This window comes from Erpetoichthys calabaricus, chromosome 4, assembly GCF_900747795.2.
Source record: "Erpetoichthys calabaricus chromosome 4, fErpCal1.3, whole genome shotgun sequence".
NCBI classification, from domain to species: Eukaryota; Metazoa; Chordata; class Cladistia; order Polypteriformes; family Polypteridae; genus Erpetoichthys; species Erpetoichthys calabaricus.
Window position 1 is genome coordinate 20,454,703 of NC_041397.2, and position 14,401 is coordinate 20,469,103.

A 14,401-nucleotide genomic window follows, 5' to 3' on the forward strand; every position below is an offset into this window, starting at 1 on the left:
TCTATCTATCTATCTATCTATCTATCTATCTATCTATCTATCTATCTATCTATCTATCTATCTATCTAATATTTTTTATCTCTTGCATTAGGTGGTATTGCAATCACCAAATATAAGGCACCTTGTATTTCAAAATAGCTTACTTTAGTAAAAGGCCTTGCTAAATTAGTTTTAAATTTTGGAATAATAAATATATTCCTGTATGTTTGATATTTGATCGTGTACAGCATCTATTTAATTTAGGCTTTTCAAGGCTGAACATTTTTTGAGAGGCTGCTATTGCTTTGCAGTACACTTTAGTCACAGCTCTGCACCTTTTCTGACAAATTCACACATTGACTCTGTGTTAATTCTAAAAATGTGTTCAGAAGCCTTTATAAAAATATATATATATACTTTTTACACACCTGATAATGTAGCAGTTACTGCTTCTGTCTCTTGGCAACAGAAACCATGTTTCATATCCACCTCTGTCTGTGTGGAGTTTGCATGTTCTCACTCAGTATATGTAGGATTTTTTTGAGGTACTTTTCTTTTCTTCTACTGTACATTCCATGGATATCCGTATTGGATAAAAGGGTGACTCTAAATCATTCTGGTACGAATCAGGTTGAGAATTCACTGTGATGGATTGGGGCCATTTTTAAAAATGGTTCCTGATTTCCATACATTTCTACTGGGATAAGACCCTGCTACACTGTAATACAAAAAAAATGGGTGGAGTTTGCATATCACATTTAACTTATGAATTAACATAACTTAAACTTATTGCAGTTGGCTCAGAATGCAGCTTATATAATCCTAACTACAATAAAATCTGACCACATTACACCAGTGTTAGCGTCTATACACTGGTTGCCTGTGTCTTTCTTGATTAATTATAAAATCCTGATAATTGTGTGCAAGGCTTTGAATAATCTTTCACCGTTATATATCTTGCTATGTTTTAACCCTTACATTCCCAATCATAGCCTTAGGGCCTTAAATTCTGCATTGATTGCTATTCTAAGAGAAAAACATAAAGGAAGTGGCAAGACTGTTTTTAGTTACTATACTCCAAAAATATGAAATAATCTACCTGTAGAGAAAAGTCAGCAGCCCAGAATTGTTTAAATCATGTCTTAAAACACATTGTTTATCTTTTGTTCTCAGTATACGGAGGTGGCATTATTCCACTACGTATTTTGTAGTATGACTGAGAAAAAATATTATTTTGTGTTTTCATGAAGAACAATGATAAAAAGCTGTATGATATAACACAAGTCAAAAGTGACGAATGCTGTGCCATAGCAAACGTGAAAAATGTCTGCAGAAAAAAAAAATCTCATGTTAGTCATGATGCATAATCCACATGTCAGCCATCCAGTCTTTTGCTCACGTGTAAAAACCCATGCATTTTTTGCTAAAGTATTGTTAAATAAATAGGTCAGTCATTTTTCAATCAACTTAGTCCTGAACAGGGTTGCAAGGGGTGTTGGAGACGATCCCAGCTAGCAAGGCAGGAACAAATCCTGAACAGGACATCAGTCCATTGCAGGGCGATATTAAATAAAAGATTTCCAGAAAAATCAGCACACATCATATAAAGGAAACATAAATCACACAGGATTGAGTTTTTGAATTGAAGATATCCCCCTGTCCTTAATTTATTGGTCAAGGGTCTTCTCTTTGAGACACACAAAAAATATATATATTAGCTTAGGTTAAAGGCTGAATGAGATTGTGTGACCTGCAAGGCGCTAAGATCGCTTCAAGGGTTAATTCCACGTTGTATACAATGCTGTCCAAATAGAATTATTTGGTCTAATGATCCCATACTGGACAGATCTGAATGCATAATCTTCTTCATTCAAAAATAACATTTTAAATCACCTCCATATGTCCTTCACTCGAAATGAATGGTTAAAGGTTTAGCCGTATTTACTATGAAAATCTGAACAATATACAAACTGGCAAACATTCATCAATTTCAGTTACACTATAAACCTGACCATTAGCTCTCGTGTTGGTTAACTTTCAGTTTACTTCCTGACATGTATCATTTAAAGGAACATAATCACTGAAAATGATCCCCGTATTTAACGCCTAGGCACATCTGTTGAGGTTGAGGAGGGACATCACTTTATATCTTCTGCATGACTCTGTTGTCAAGGCTTCTCATTTACTTTTATGATGCCTCATCCCATTCAGCCTGTGCACTAAATATTATTTCCTTCTGGGATCACTGAAAATGTACAAGGCTAGAGAAAATGCACTCTATTTGTAGGTCTGCAGAAGAAGCTCAATGTCACACATTTTACTAGAAATCAGGGCTAACTGACAAAGATGCGCTCGTTCACTTTCAAAATGAATGGTTGTGCACTGACACTGTACTGGGCCGTATGGTCTCTTGTAGAATCATTTTGTGATAATGAACCATTTCATTCTAGGAGGGGTTCTTAATGTTTTGAAAAGCTTACTCCATGTGGACAAAACAGAACTCTTTAATGTATAGTAGGTGACCTAGCAGGATACTAACAGATCGAGAAAACCTGTACTTAGCCTGTGTGATTGTATGCAGTAAGAGGTCTTTTAAAATAAGGAAGCCATTAGTATTTCACAAATCTGGCTATTTATGGAACCTGATACACATCTAAATAAATAAAGGTTCCTTCTGAAACGTTCATGTAGATGGTAGATGGGGGAGGCAACTTGATGGTGGAAGTCTCCAGGACTCGGAACAAATCCAAATCGCATTATGTGATATCATCTACTGTTGAATTCTGCTCTGTAATTGTAATATTTCCATTGCACTATTGTATTTTATTGAGGATTACTTGTGTTCTGTTCTGTGTATTGTATTGTATTGACTCTCCTTTTTTTTGACACCCATTGCACGCCCAACCTACCTGGAAGGGGGTCTCTCTTTGAACTGCCTTTCCCAAGGTTTCTTCTATTTTTTTCCATACAAGGGCTTTTTTTGGGAGTTTTTCCTTGTCTTCTTAGAGAGTCAAAGCTGGGGGGCTGTCAAAAGGCAGGACCTGTTAAAGCCCATTGTGGCACTTCTTGTGTGATTTTGGGCTATATAAAAATAAATTGTATTTTATTGTATTGTCTTCTTTCTGAAACCAAAAATGGTTCCTTTATGGCATCACTCTGAAGGATCGCTTTGGAACTTTTATTTTTAAGAGTGTAGGTAGACTGGCACTGCAGGGACAGCCAGAATCTACCTCAACTTTAAATTGGATGAAGCAGAATGATTAAAGCATATATTAAGAAACAAAAATCAACAAAAAAATAACTCAAGTAATAATTACAGTATATAAAGAGAAAGCCTCAATAAGTTCTAGTGAACAAGAAGAAGTAAAACTAATCACAGGGGCAACCCTGGACACACTGAATGCTGTTGTAGAAAAAAGAAGGCGGCAAAATTGGATGCCATCATGAAAAACCTCCTCCAGGTGGTGCTGTCTTGGTGCACTTTTATCCATAGGCTCATTCCACCATGAGTGCTAAGAAGAGCCTCCGGTGGGTCTTTTCTTCCCACTGCTATCAGGTGATTCAGTGATTCCTCCCGATGTACTTGTTAAATTCATTTTGAAACACAGTATACATTTATTCATTTATCGCTTGAATGATTGATTGATTGACTGTAGTATATGTCCTGTGGGTCTGTATCCCTGATATTTTTGTTTCTGCTTCTGTATGCATCTGAATTACGCCATGGGATTGTAAAAGTTTATCCTCTTTAATAAAATCCCTGTATGCTTCAAAGGCCGCCTGACGCGTGACACAAGACAGAGAGGGCGGGACCTATAAAATATTGCGCTGCCGATCCAATCGGATTTCGGTAAATGAGGTAAGACCTAAAACATGAGGCATGAAAAATCCAATCGGGTACTGAGACGCAGAGACCAGCTTCCCCAAAGAGGTGGGATAAGTGTTTGTTGTTGTGCAAGTGTTCACTCTGAGGATGTCAGATTTGCGATTAACAAACTTGGCCCGGTAAAGTGCAAAGTGTTTTCCTAAATATACGAATTTTCATGATATTACAATAGGATGACTTTAAAAGTAGATTTATTTTTGCGCACATAAAATCCGTTGCTGGGGAGACGCCATACATACAATAATCAGCTGCACGCCAGCACAGATTAAAATACTTGCTGGAGAGCTGTATTACTGTGAGAGAAAATTAAAGGCACACAATACAGTGACGCATATTACAGCCACATACAAGCCAGTATTTCTGTAACAGAAAATAGACGGTCCTTTGCCATTTAATATGGACTGTTCCTACCAATGTTTATGCACTACTATTCTAGCGCCCGTTATTGTAACAGGCTTAATGTCTAGTCTACATACATACTCACGTATAAGTCGAGTCTTGAAACCCAAAAACTCGATCATAAAATTAGATCCCGACTTATATGCCTGTTCATTTTGAAGCACAGTATACATTTATTCATTTTTCACTTGAATGATTAATTGATTGACTGTAGTATATGTCCTGTGAGTCTGTATCCCTGATTTTTTTGTTTCTGCTACTGTATGCATCTGAATGTCACCATGGGATTGTAAAAGTTTATCTACCGTATATACTCGCGTATAAGTCGGGTCTTGAAATCCGAAAACTCGATCATAAAATCAGACCCCAACTTGTACGCCTGTTCAAAAATGTGACATTTAATGTTTTTTTTTTACATCAGTTTCTCAGACTCATCAAATTTTGTTGCAGCAGTGCAGTTACCAATTTCTTTTGCTACTTCAACGACATTTAATTTAAAACGAGCTTCATATTTTCCTCTGATCGAACGCTCCATCGTAGATAAGGGATGCTTTTACAATAAAGGTGTATGAGGGTGTGAGATAGGAAAACACAAAACAGTGCAAACGATGCTTCGGAATAGTTCTGGTATTACCATGTGGTCACGTAGGCACAATAGAGAAAGAATGAAAGAGAGGTTAGGAGCACACGCTGATACAGCACATTGCGCACCCACATAGAAAAAAAAAGGCAGTGGGCTCCATGGTTGCTCTCTCAGGTGGATGTTAGCATATCAAAATCCCTTGTGCCAATAGCGTAAGTTTTCCGCATTCGACTTATACGACCGACATGATAAAATACCAGAAATTATATGGTACAATCAAGTCCTGACTTTTCCGCAGGAGAACATATCCATGAGTATATACGGTAATCTAATCTACTATAATCTAATCAAATATAATATAATATAATATAATATAATATAATATAATATAATGTAATCTAATTAAATCTAATCTAATCAATGAGAGAATAATAATTTCAAACTAAATAATAAAAGGCGCAGGATAAATACATAAGGGTACAAACCAAAAACCTTAAAGGCATAGTCTAAGTCATATTTTCTTAAACTATGTGTCGTAACAAATTTTGTGTAACATGTTGTCTGAATTTGGGTCACACAGAGTCGTGATTAACATTAGTACTTAATGGAAAAGGATGCATATGGTTTGCAGAATATGTTATGATGGGTTGCCATGGGCAGTTCAAGCAAATGATATTATCCCGACACGACATGCGTCCGCAAACTTCCCAAAGGGGAAGCGACAACTGTTAGTGAAGAATCTCCAGTGGGGACAGGATGACTACTGCCAGAGATTCTCCAAAGGGGCAACTTCTGGTGTGTGGATCTTTCCCTGGGATGGATGCCTGCAGTGATTCTCCAAGGGCCCATGGGATAAGAGTTGACGCCAATTCTGGGTCTCGAAGAGACAAAAAAGGCATTGCTCTAAGCAAAACATTTTTTAAAGGTTTTGTGCATTATGTAATTTGCAGTGATCATCTTTGAAAAATTTTTAATCTCATATTTTCCTGCAGAATGGAGACGACTAAGTTTCCGATAGAATAGATGTCTACGTTAATGCTGGCCAATAGCAAACAAAATCGAAAAGTCCATTAAAAAAAATCTTGCCTTATTCGTGTCACAAAATCCACATTTGAATCAACTCAAGCACACGTATGCCATTTTGTAACCCACTTAATCCAGACCAGGGGATGCTGGAGCCTGTCCCAGCATTTGGCACAAAACACACACACACACACACACCAAACACACACTGGGGACATTTTAGCATCACCAGTTTACCTAACTGTGTGTCTTTGGACAGTAGCAGGAAACCAGAGCACCTGGAGGAAACCCATGCGTAGAACATGCAATCCCCACACAGGGAGGACCCAGGACGCATGCCCTGGTGTGCTTACTACAATGCAGCATCATGACCACTGTGCCATCATGCCACGCAGGCTCACATATATTTACTAAAATACTTGATGAAAATTAATGAAATTAAATTAATGAATGAATTAATTAATTAATGAAAACTGAACATGCTCAGGCACGAAAGAGCATTCAAATTGCAGAACCACTTCCTGAGATTACATTTATAATAATATCCATAACTGCAGTAACTTCAGATTATTTATTGGGTATCTGTAAAATTGCATGGGTGAATTGACTAATGAATGGAGAGGGAGGTGGATCTTCAGTTTAAATTTGTCGTGTTTTAGACTGTAATGTTTTAGTTAACAGGACACATTTCTGGAAGTGGTTTACTTAACAACATTTTAGTAAAACGTGTTTGGCATGGTGTGAATATATGACTGGATGTCTTGGCATGTGGATCATGCAACATGAGTATGTGATTAACGTGAGATATTCTTTATGAGTGTCCTTGATATTGTTTGGTCATTATAGATGCTTATTCTATTAGAAATACAATTTCAACGTAAGATAAAAAAAATGTTTTCAGCAATCACAACAAACTACACGAAGTAAGCAATATCAGTAAAAAAACAAAAACAAAAAAAAAAAAAAACGTCCATAATGTACATTTGAGATCACATCAGGAGTATTTTGTTGTGTGTAGTTCTGGTCACCAGACTACCAAAAAAGACATAGCAGCACTTGAAGCTGTGCTGAGGAGAACATCCCAGGCGTTAAGGACATGTGGTATTCTGACAGACTCTGAGAGTTAATCCTGTTTAGTCTTGAGCAGAGGACTCTGCTAGAGGGCCAAATTCAGGCAGTGTAGATGTATATGACAGAGAATGGATGGACATGGAACAATAGGGGTAACACATAAGCAAGCATTATAAATATAGAAATGGTGGCATTGCTGCACAGCACAAAGGCTGGCTGGCTTTGCTAGCTTCTTCATGCAGTGAACACATCCACCCAGTGTTTAGGTGGGTGTTGCAGCTTTGAATGATATGCTGTTTGTAACATCGACAAATGTAAATTGGTCTTGTATGAGTTGGATTGCGTTTCTGAGAGCAACTAAATATACCCCTGGACTTACAGACATGTTGTACTCTGACAGACTCAGAGAGTTGAACTTGTTTAGCATCGAGCAGAGGAGACTGTGTGGGGACCTGATCCAGCTTTCCAAAGTTCTCAAAATCATTGAAGAATTAGATCCAGCAGAACTAGTTCATCTGAAGGGTGAGTTGTGTATTCGAGCACACCATTCGAAATGATGGGGAAGTACATTTAATAATTATTCTTTACGTTTATATAGAACGCTTTACATAGAAAGTGAGAAGCCACTTCAACCACCACCAATGTGCAGCATCTTTCTGGATGATGCAATGACAGCCATTTTTGCACCAGTACGCTCACCACACATTAGTTGTTAGGTGGTGAAGGGGTGAGAGATAATTAGCCAGTTAGTGACATGGGAAAGTTAGGGGGCATGAATAAATAGGCTGAGGTGGACATTTGAGCCAAGACATTGGGTTACACCCTCCTCTTTAGATAGATAGATAGATAGATAGATAGATAGATAGATAGATAGATAGATAGATAGATAGATAGATAGATAGATAGATAGATAGATAGATAGATAGATAGATAGATAGATAGATACTTTGTTAATCCCAATGGAGGGGTAGGCCCAGGGATCTTTAATGGCGTAATAGAGTCAGGACCTCAATTTTACGTCTCATCCGAAGGATGGTGTCATTTTTACCCCACAGTGTCCCCATCACTGCACTGGGGCATTGAGATCCACATTGAGACCACAGGGCATGCGCCCCTTGCTGACTTCACTAACACCTTTTCCACCACCAACCCAAGCTTTTCCTGGTTGGTCTCCCATCCAAGTGCTGGCCAGGCCCGTAAAATGTTTAACTTCAGGTGAATGACCTGTTCTGAAGTGTATGAGGTATGACTGCTGGACTGAAGCCAGATAGCATTTCGTTACTCAGAGAGTTGTGGGAATCTGGAACAAACTACCAAGACTGTTAATTGAAACAGAAACCTTGGGAACCTTTAAGAAGTGCCCGGATTAGATATTGGGACAGCTTAGCCATTAGCTAAACAGACAAGCTTCTTATATTCTGTTGTTTTTAACTAACACAGTAAGCCCGCACCAAAAACAGATTTCCATGAACAAAATAGGCATCAGAAATGATAAATCCCTAACAAAATGGCTGTATAATAATAAGCTGGAAGAAATCCACAGGCAGATTTTACAACAGAGCTTCGGTTTTGCTACTGCTCAACTTTCCCTCTTCTGAAATAATGAATTTACCACATTCTTCCACCATTGCTCCTGCAAATTAAATGCATCAATTTTTTTTTTAAATGTCAAGACATCTAATGTGGTAAATTATAATGAATCCATCTCTCCTGGTCAATGTTCCATGCAATCAGTTTAATTTGCACTATATTTGAAATGCAGGCTGTGTGAATAATATAAACCATCTTGAGAAAACATTGATCACTGTTAATGAAAATCTCTCCCATCTCCGACTAGAGTTTCAAAGTCAAACACATATGAAAGCCGAAACTTTCTAAAATAGATTTAGAGCAAAAAAACAAAAATAAATTGTTAGTAAACCTTTGGGTTTAGTTGCAACTGCCATTCTCCTCAATTTAAATCAAGCTGTAGTGATTTTTAAAGCCCATTTCAGAAGCACATCTGGCTTGTATGGAAGTAAAGAGAGAGGGAAAAAAAAGGTACGTGTATCACATCCCCTGATTGCTTTCCAAAAACTCCTTAAAATTTCCATTACCACAATCCAACACAATTTTAATGGCAAAAACAAGCTTTAGGATCTTAAATAAGTTGGTGGGAAAACTTTGCAGTTGGTCAATTGCTGCCCTGCCTAATTATTTAAAGGCTACTTCTATGTAAAGCTTTGCAATGGCTGTTCACCGGACCGGTTAAATACGCTGAAGGTGTGCAATCTAATCTTACGCTTTTTTTTTTTTCACTCTCCAAAGAAGCAGGATTTATTTTCATTCCATAAGGCAAATCTAGAAGAGGCGAGGAGCGGCGTGTGACGTTTGAGGAAAGACAAGGAGAGACTACTCACGATTCTTTTCTCCCTTCCACCGTGACCCAGTTTTTGATCTTCCTGTACTTTCCGTGGCGTTGTTCAAATTCACTATCCAGAAAAGCAGTAGAAGCACGGTGACTGCAGCCATTCCCCAAATGAAAAGCATAAGAAAACTTGTGCAGTGGGATACCCAGCACCGGTCAACTGAGCAGTTTACTCTGAAATGAAGCCATGAGAAGAAAAAGCATCGCTTTTGTCTTTATTGAAGGAGAATAAGGAGGCTGTCAGCATAGGGGAAACTTTTAAGGTTTTCTTCTTTTGTTGTGCTGAGCCATGATTTAGAAAGGTAACCGTTTGGTGCTTATTGCAGTTCCACAAATAAAAAAGGAAGGCAGCATTGCAGCCGTGCAGTTCTATAGGATCTCTCAATAGCTGCTGCTGCTTGTAGATAATCTGTTTTTGTCACCTTCAGATTCCTCTGTATTCGGCACACCATTTGAGCAGTGTAGCACACACATTATTTTTCTCACTCCCTTCCCTCTCCCTTCTCCCCTCTCCCTTCTTTTTTAGCACTCCCAGTGTAAATCCCCTCCACAGATCCTGGCACCAAGCAATATCAAACATTTCATTTGAAACCGTTTCTGTTGCCGATCATTCATACGTAGTATTGAGCTTCTGCAGTTTTTGACAGAATTCCCTTATAAAAAAATAAATAAATGAAGAAATAAGGAGGAAATAAAAAAAATAAAATCACAGGAGGAAATTACGCTTGTCTGACTACAGCTGCATTTGCATCGCACTCCTATTTCTGGGAGAGATGAAGCACAGAGAGAAAAAGGCGACTTGCCATGTAGTGCGCAATCAGTTCTGATAACTGTCACATATAATCTGCCGTTACAGAAAAAAAAAGGCATTCATGTGCTTAAATGAAATATTCAATGTGCAGACGTTTACCCATCCTTATTCCACGTTGTTGTAATCAGCCTGCATATGCAAATGTGGAATTTAGCTCCTTCGGCAAGTATGCATATGCATAATGTGAATGTACTGTACCGGGAAACGTATTTGGCAAAAAAGTAAAATTTTACTTTGCAGTGGTACTGTATTTTTGCAGAAGTTGGTTCCCGTAAGATTATGTCATTTTCTTATTTTTTATTCTGCCTCTTACATTTCAATGAAGCTTTTCCTCAAATTTCAGAGGGCATAATCACATAGTGGGCGGCACGGTGGCACAGTGGTAGCACTGCTGCCTCGCAGTAAGGAGACCTGGGTTCGCTTCCCGGGGGTGCTTCGGTTTCCTCCCACAATCCAAAGACATGCAGGTTAGGTGCATTGGCGATCCAACATTGTCCCTAGTGTGTGCTTGGTGTGTGGGTGTGTGCCCTGTGGTGGGCTGGCGCACTGTGTTGGCTGGGATGTGACCCTGTGTTAGGATATAGCAGGTTGGATAATGGATGGATGGATAATCACATAGTAGAATCTCAAAAGTAAAACAGAAAAATGTGACTGGTGCCCCTTTCTTCTTTGGGTCTTGCCTTGTGCCAGATACTGCCAGAATAGGCTCTCACCCTTGTTTTGTCTTGGTAGAGTTCTATGCAACTCTATTTTCCCCTCTTGTACTCTTTAGTGTGTGGACTTTATCAGAATTCCTCAAATCCCATAGATGTACCACTGTTTATAAGGTATTGTACTTTTTCTGGAATAGCATACCAATAGAAATTATCATTATTTTAACATGGCTTTCTCATAGCTTCCTGTTAGTGTAACCCTGATATTCTGCATATGCATTGAATTATCATTTTTTGTGGCTCTGAAATCCATACTAACCCCGACTTTCTCTGCTGTTTTGTTTCAGTTTTTCTGCCACCACCACCACCTTATCAAAGCACTGTACAGTCTCTGCATTGATGGATTGAAGGCCAGAGGTCCACTTGACCATCATCGTCTAATTCTTCCACATGAAACCTAAAAACCACGAGGACTGATTGAGATCATGTATGTTAGGTAGAATTCCAGTGGGGGTTGGCTGGGTGGTCTTGTGGCCTCAGAACCCCTGCAGATTTTGTTTTTATCTCCAGCCCTCTGGAGTTTTTTTTTGTTTTTTCTGTCCTCTCTGCCCATCAGACCATACTTTATTCTTTGTTAATAAGTATTGCCTACTTTTTATATTTTTTCATCTTGTAAAGCACTTTGAGCTACATCATTTGTATGAAAACATGCTATACAATTAAATATTGTTGTTGTTATTAACATTTCTCCCCACCTTCCCTTCTACATCTATAGCTTCAGGCAATTACCATATATACTCATGTTTAAGTTCTCCTGTGTATAAGTCGGGGCTTGATTTTACCGTATAATTTCCGGTATTTTATAATATCGGTCGTATAAGTTGAATGCAGAAAACTCACGCTATTGGTCCAAGAGATTATGATATACTAGCGCCCACCTGAGAGAGTGACCATGGAGCACACGACCTTTTTTTTCTATGTACAGTAATCCCTCGCTATATCGCGCTTCGCCTTTCGCGGCTTCACTTCATCGCGGATTTTATATGTAAGCACATTTAAATATATATCGCGGATTTTTCGCTGCTTCGCGGGTTTCTGAGGACAATGGGTCTTTTAATTTCTGGTACATGCTTCCTCAGTTGGTTTGCCCAGTTGATTTCATACAAGGGACGCTATTGGCAGATGGCTGAGAAGCTACCCAACTTACTTTTCTTTCTCTCTCTCTTGCGCTGACTATCTGTGATCCTGACGTAGGGGGTGTGAGCAGGGGGGCTGTTCGCACACCCTAGACGATACGGACGCTCGTCTAAAAATGCTGAAAGATTATCTTCACGTTGCTACCTTCTGTGTGCAGCTTTTAAGTATGCTGCACGGTGCTTCGCATACTTAAAAGCTCAAAGGGCACGTATTGATTTTTTTATCTGTCTCTCTCTCTCTGCTCCTGACGGAGGGGGTGTGAGCTGCCGCCTTCAACAGCTTTGTGCCGCGGTGCTTCGCATACTTACAAGCCAAACAGCTCTATTGATTTGTTTGCTCCTTTGAAGAGGAAGATATGTTTGCATTCTTTTAATTGTGAGACTGAACTGTCATCTCTGTCTTGTCATGGAGCACAGTTTAAACTTTTGAAAAAGAGACAAATGTTTGTTTGCAGTGTTTGAATAACGTTCCTGTCTCTCTACAACCTCCTGTGTTTCTGCGCAAATCTGTGACCCAAGCATGACAATATAAAAATAACCATATAAACATATGGTTTCTACTTCGCGGATTTTCTTATTTCGCGGGTGGCTCTGGAACGCAACCCCCGCGATGGAGGAGGGATTACTGTATTGTGCCTATGTATTGTACCGATTTTTGTATCTCACACCTTCATACACCTTTAGCGTAAGAGCATCCCTTATCAACGATGAAGCGTTCAATCAGAATAAAATACAAAGCTAGTTTTAAATGAAAAGTTGTTGAAGTGGCAAAAGAAATTGGTAACCGTGCTGCTGCAACAAAATTCAATGTATCTAAGAAAGTGGTGCGAGATTGGAGGAAGCAATTGGAGGCATATAAGTCGGGTTCTTATTTTATAAACAATTTTTTGGGTTTCAAGAAACGGTGCTCTGTGCAAGAGAGGACAGAGCCGACTATACTTCCTTAGAAGGTTGGCGTCTTTCAACATCTGAAATAAGATGCTGCAGATGTTCTATCGGACGGTTGTGGCGAGTGGCCTCTTCTACGTGGTGGTGTGCTGGGGAGGCAGCATAAAGAAGAGGGATGCCTCACGCCTGGACAAACTGGTGAGGAAGGCAGGCTCTATTGTAGGCACGGAGCTGGACAGTTTGACATCCATGGCAGAGCGATGGGCGCTGAGCAGACTCCTATCAATCATGGAGAATCTACTGCATTCACTAAACAGTGTCATCTCCAGACAGAGGAGCAGCTTCAGTGACAGACTGCTGTCACTGTCCTGCTCCACTGACAGACTGAGGAGATCGTTCCTCCCCCACACTATGCGACTCTTCAATTCAAATGGTAACATTATACAAAGTTATTGTCTGTTATACCTGCCTTGCACTATGTTTTTATCACTCTTTAATTAATATTTTTTTATCAGTATGCTGCTGCTGGAGTATGTGAATTTCTCCTTGGGGATTAATAAAGTATCTATCTATCTATCTATCTATCTATCTATCTATCTATCTATCTATCTATCTATCTATCTATCTATCTATCTATCTATCTATCTATCTATCTATCTATCTATCTATCTATCTATCTATCTATCTACTCTCCAATCACTCCATTTGCTGCACCATATGGAAAAGTTACCTTAAGATTTTGGTATACCTCATATTTTACCATTTTATAAAAACAGTAATACAGAAAACATATTTAAGAGTGAAATAAAAAGAAAAAGAAGAAATCTTTGAAAATATAAAGGAACCTTTCCTTCCATTGTTTTTGGTGTATTACTGCACATATATTGTCCCTGCATGTACAAATCATTTAGAGTTTCACCAGTAACCACTACTGGTTTTGTGCTATCCTTGCAGAAAACACCACTTAATTTCTTTCATTCAAAATATCAAACATATATTTCTATAACAAAAATAACAAATCTTTCGGTAACACTGTAGCTTATGTCCTGCAAAAATGCATCTATTACTCCTTTACTCTTAAGTTACAAGGCCTTAACAAAGGCTTCTTTTGATCTTCATAACACTTATAAAATATCAGTATATCGGTTATGGATTTCTGTGCAGTGTTCCATATTGACATGATGGATATTTCTATGATTAATTTCAATAAATAAGTTCTGTTTTCATGATGGGGAAATTGAGCCAAGTGAGCTCATTGAGTTCTGTCCACTGCTATCAGGCAATTCAGTACTTGCTCCTGATGTACTTGTTAAATTCATTTTGAAAAATCTGCACATTTGTTTGTATTGATTTATTAATCAATTGATTGATGGATTGGCTGTATTACTTTTCTTGCAAGTATGTATCCTTGTTTTTTATGTCTCTGCTGCTGTATGCATCTGAATTTCCCTTTGGGATTAATAAAGTTTATCTAATCTAATCTAATCTAATCTGAATAAGCATGG

At 38.6% G+C, this 14,401-nt stretch overlaps 1 protein-coding gene across 2 annotated transcripts in view; it reads right to left on the bottom strand.

Annotated features, from left to right (window-relative positions):
• Positions 1-14,401, bottom strand: part of robo1 (roundabout, axon guidance receptor, homolog 1 (Drosophila)) — a 1,485,956-nt gene that overhangs the window by 965,913 nt on the left and 505,642 nt on the right. Inside the window, exon 1 of one of the 2 annotated variants that reach the window (XM_051926302.1) lies at positions 9,341-9,731. The exons of the other annotated variant lie outside the window; for it this stretch is intronic. Coding sequence (XP_051782262.1) covers positions 9,341-9,470 — 130 coding nt within the window. The 5' untranslated portion in view covers positions 9,471-9,731. Of the gene's footprint in view, positions 1-9,340; positions 9,732-14,401 lie in introns of those variants that run through there. 2 annotated transcript variants of the gene reach the window in all.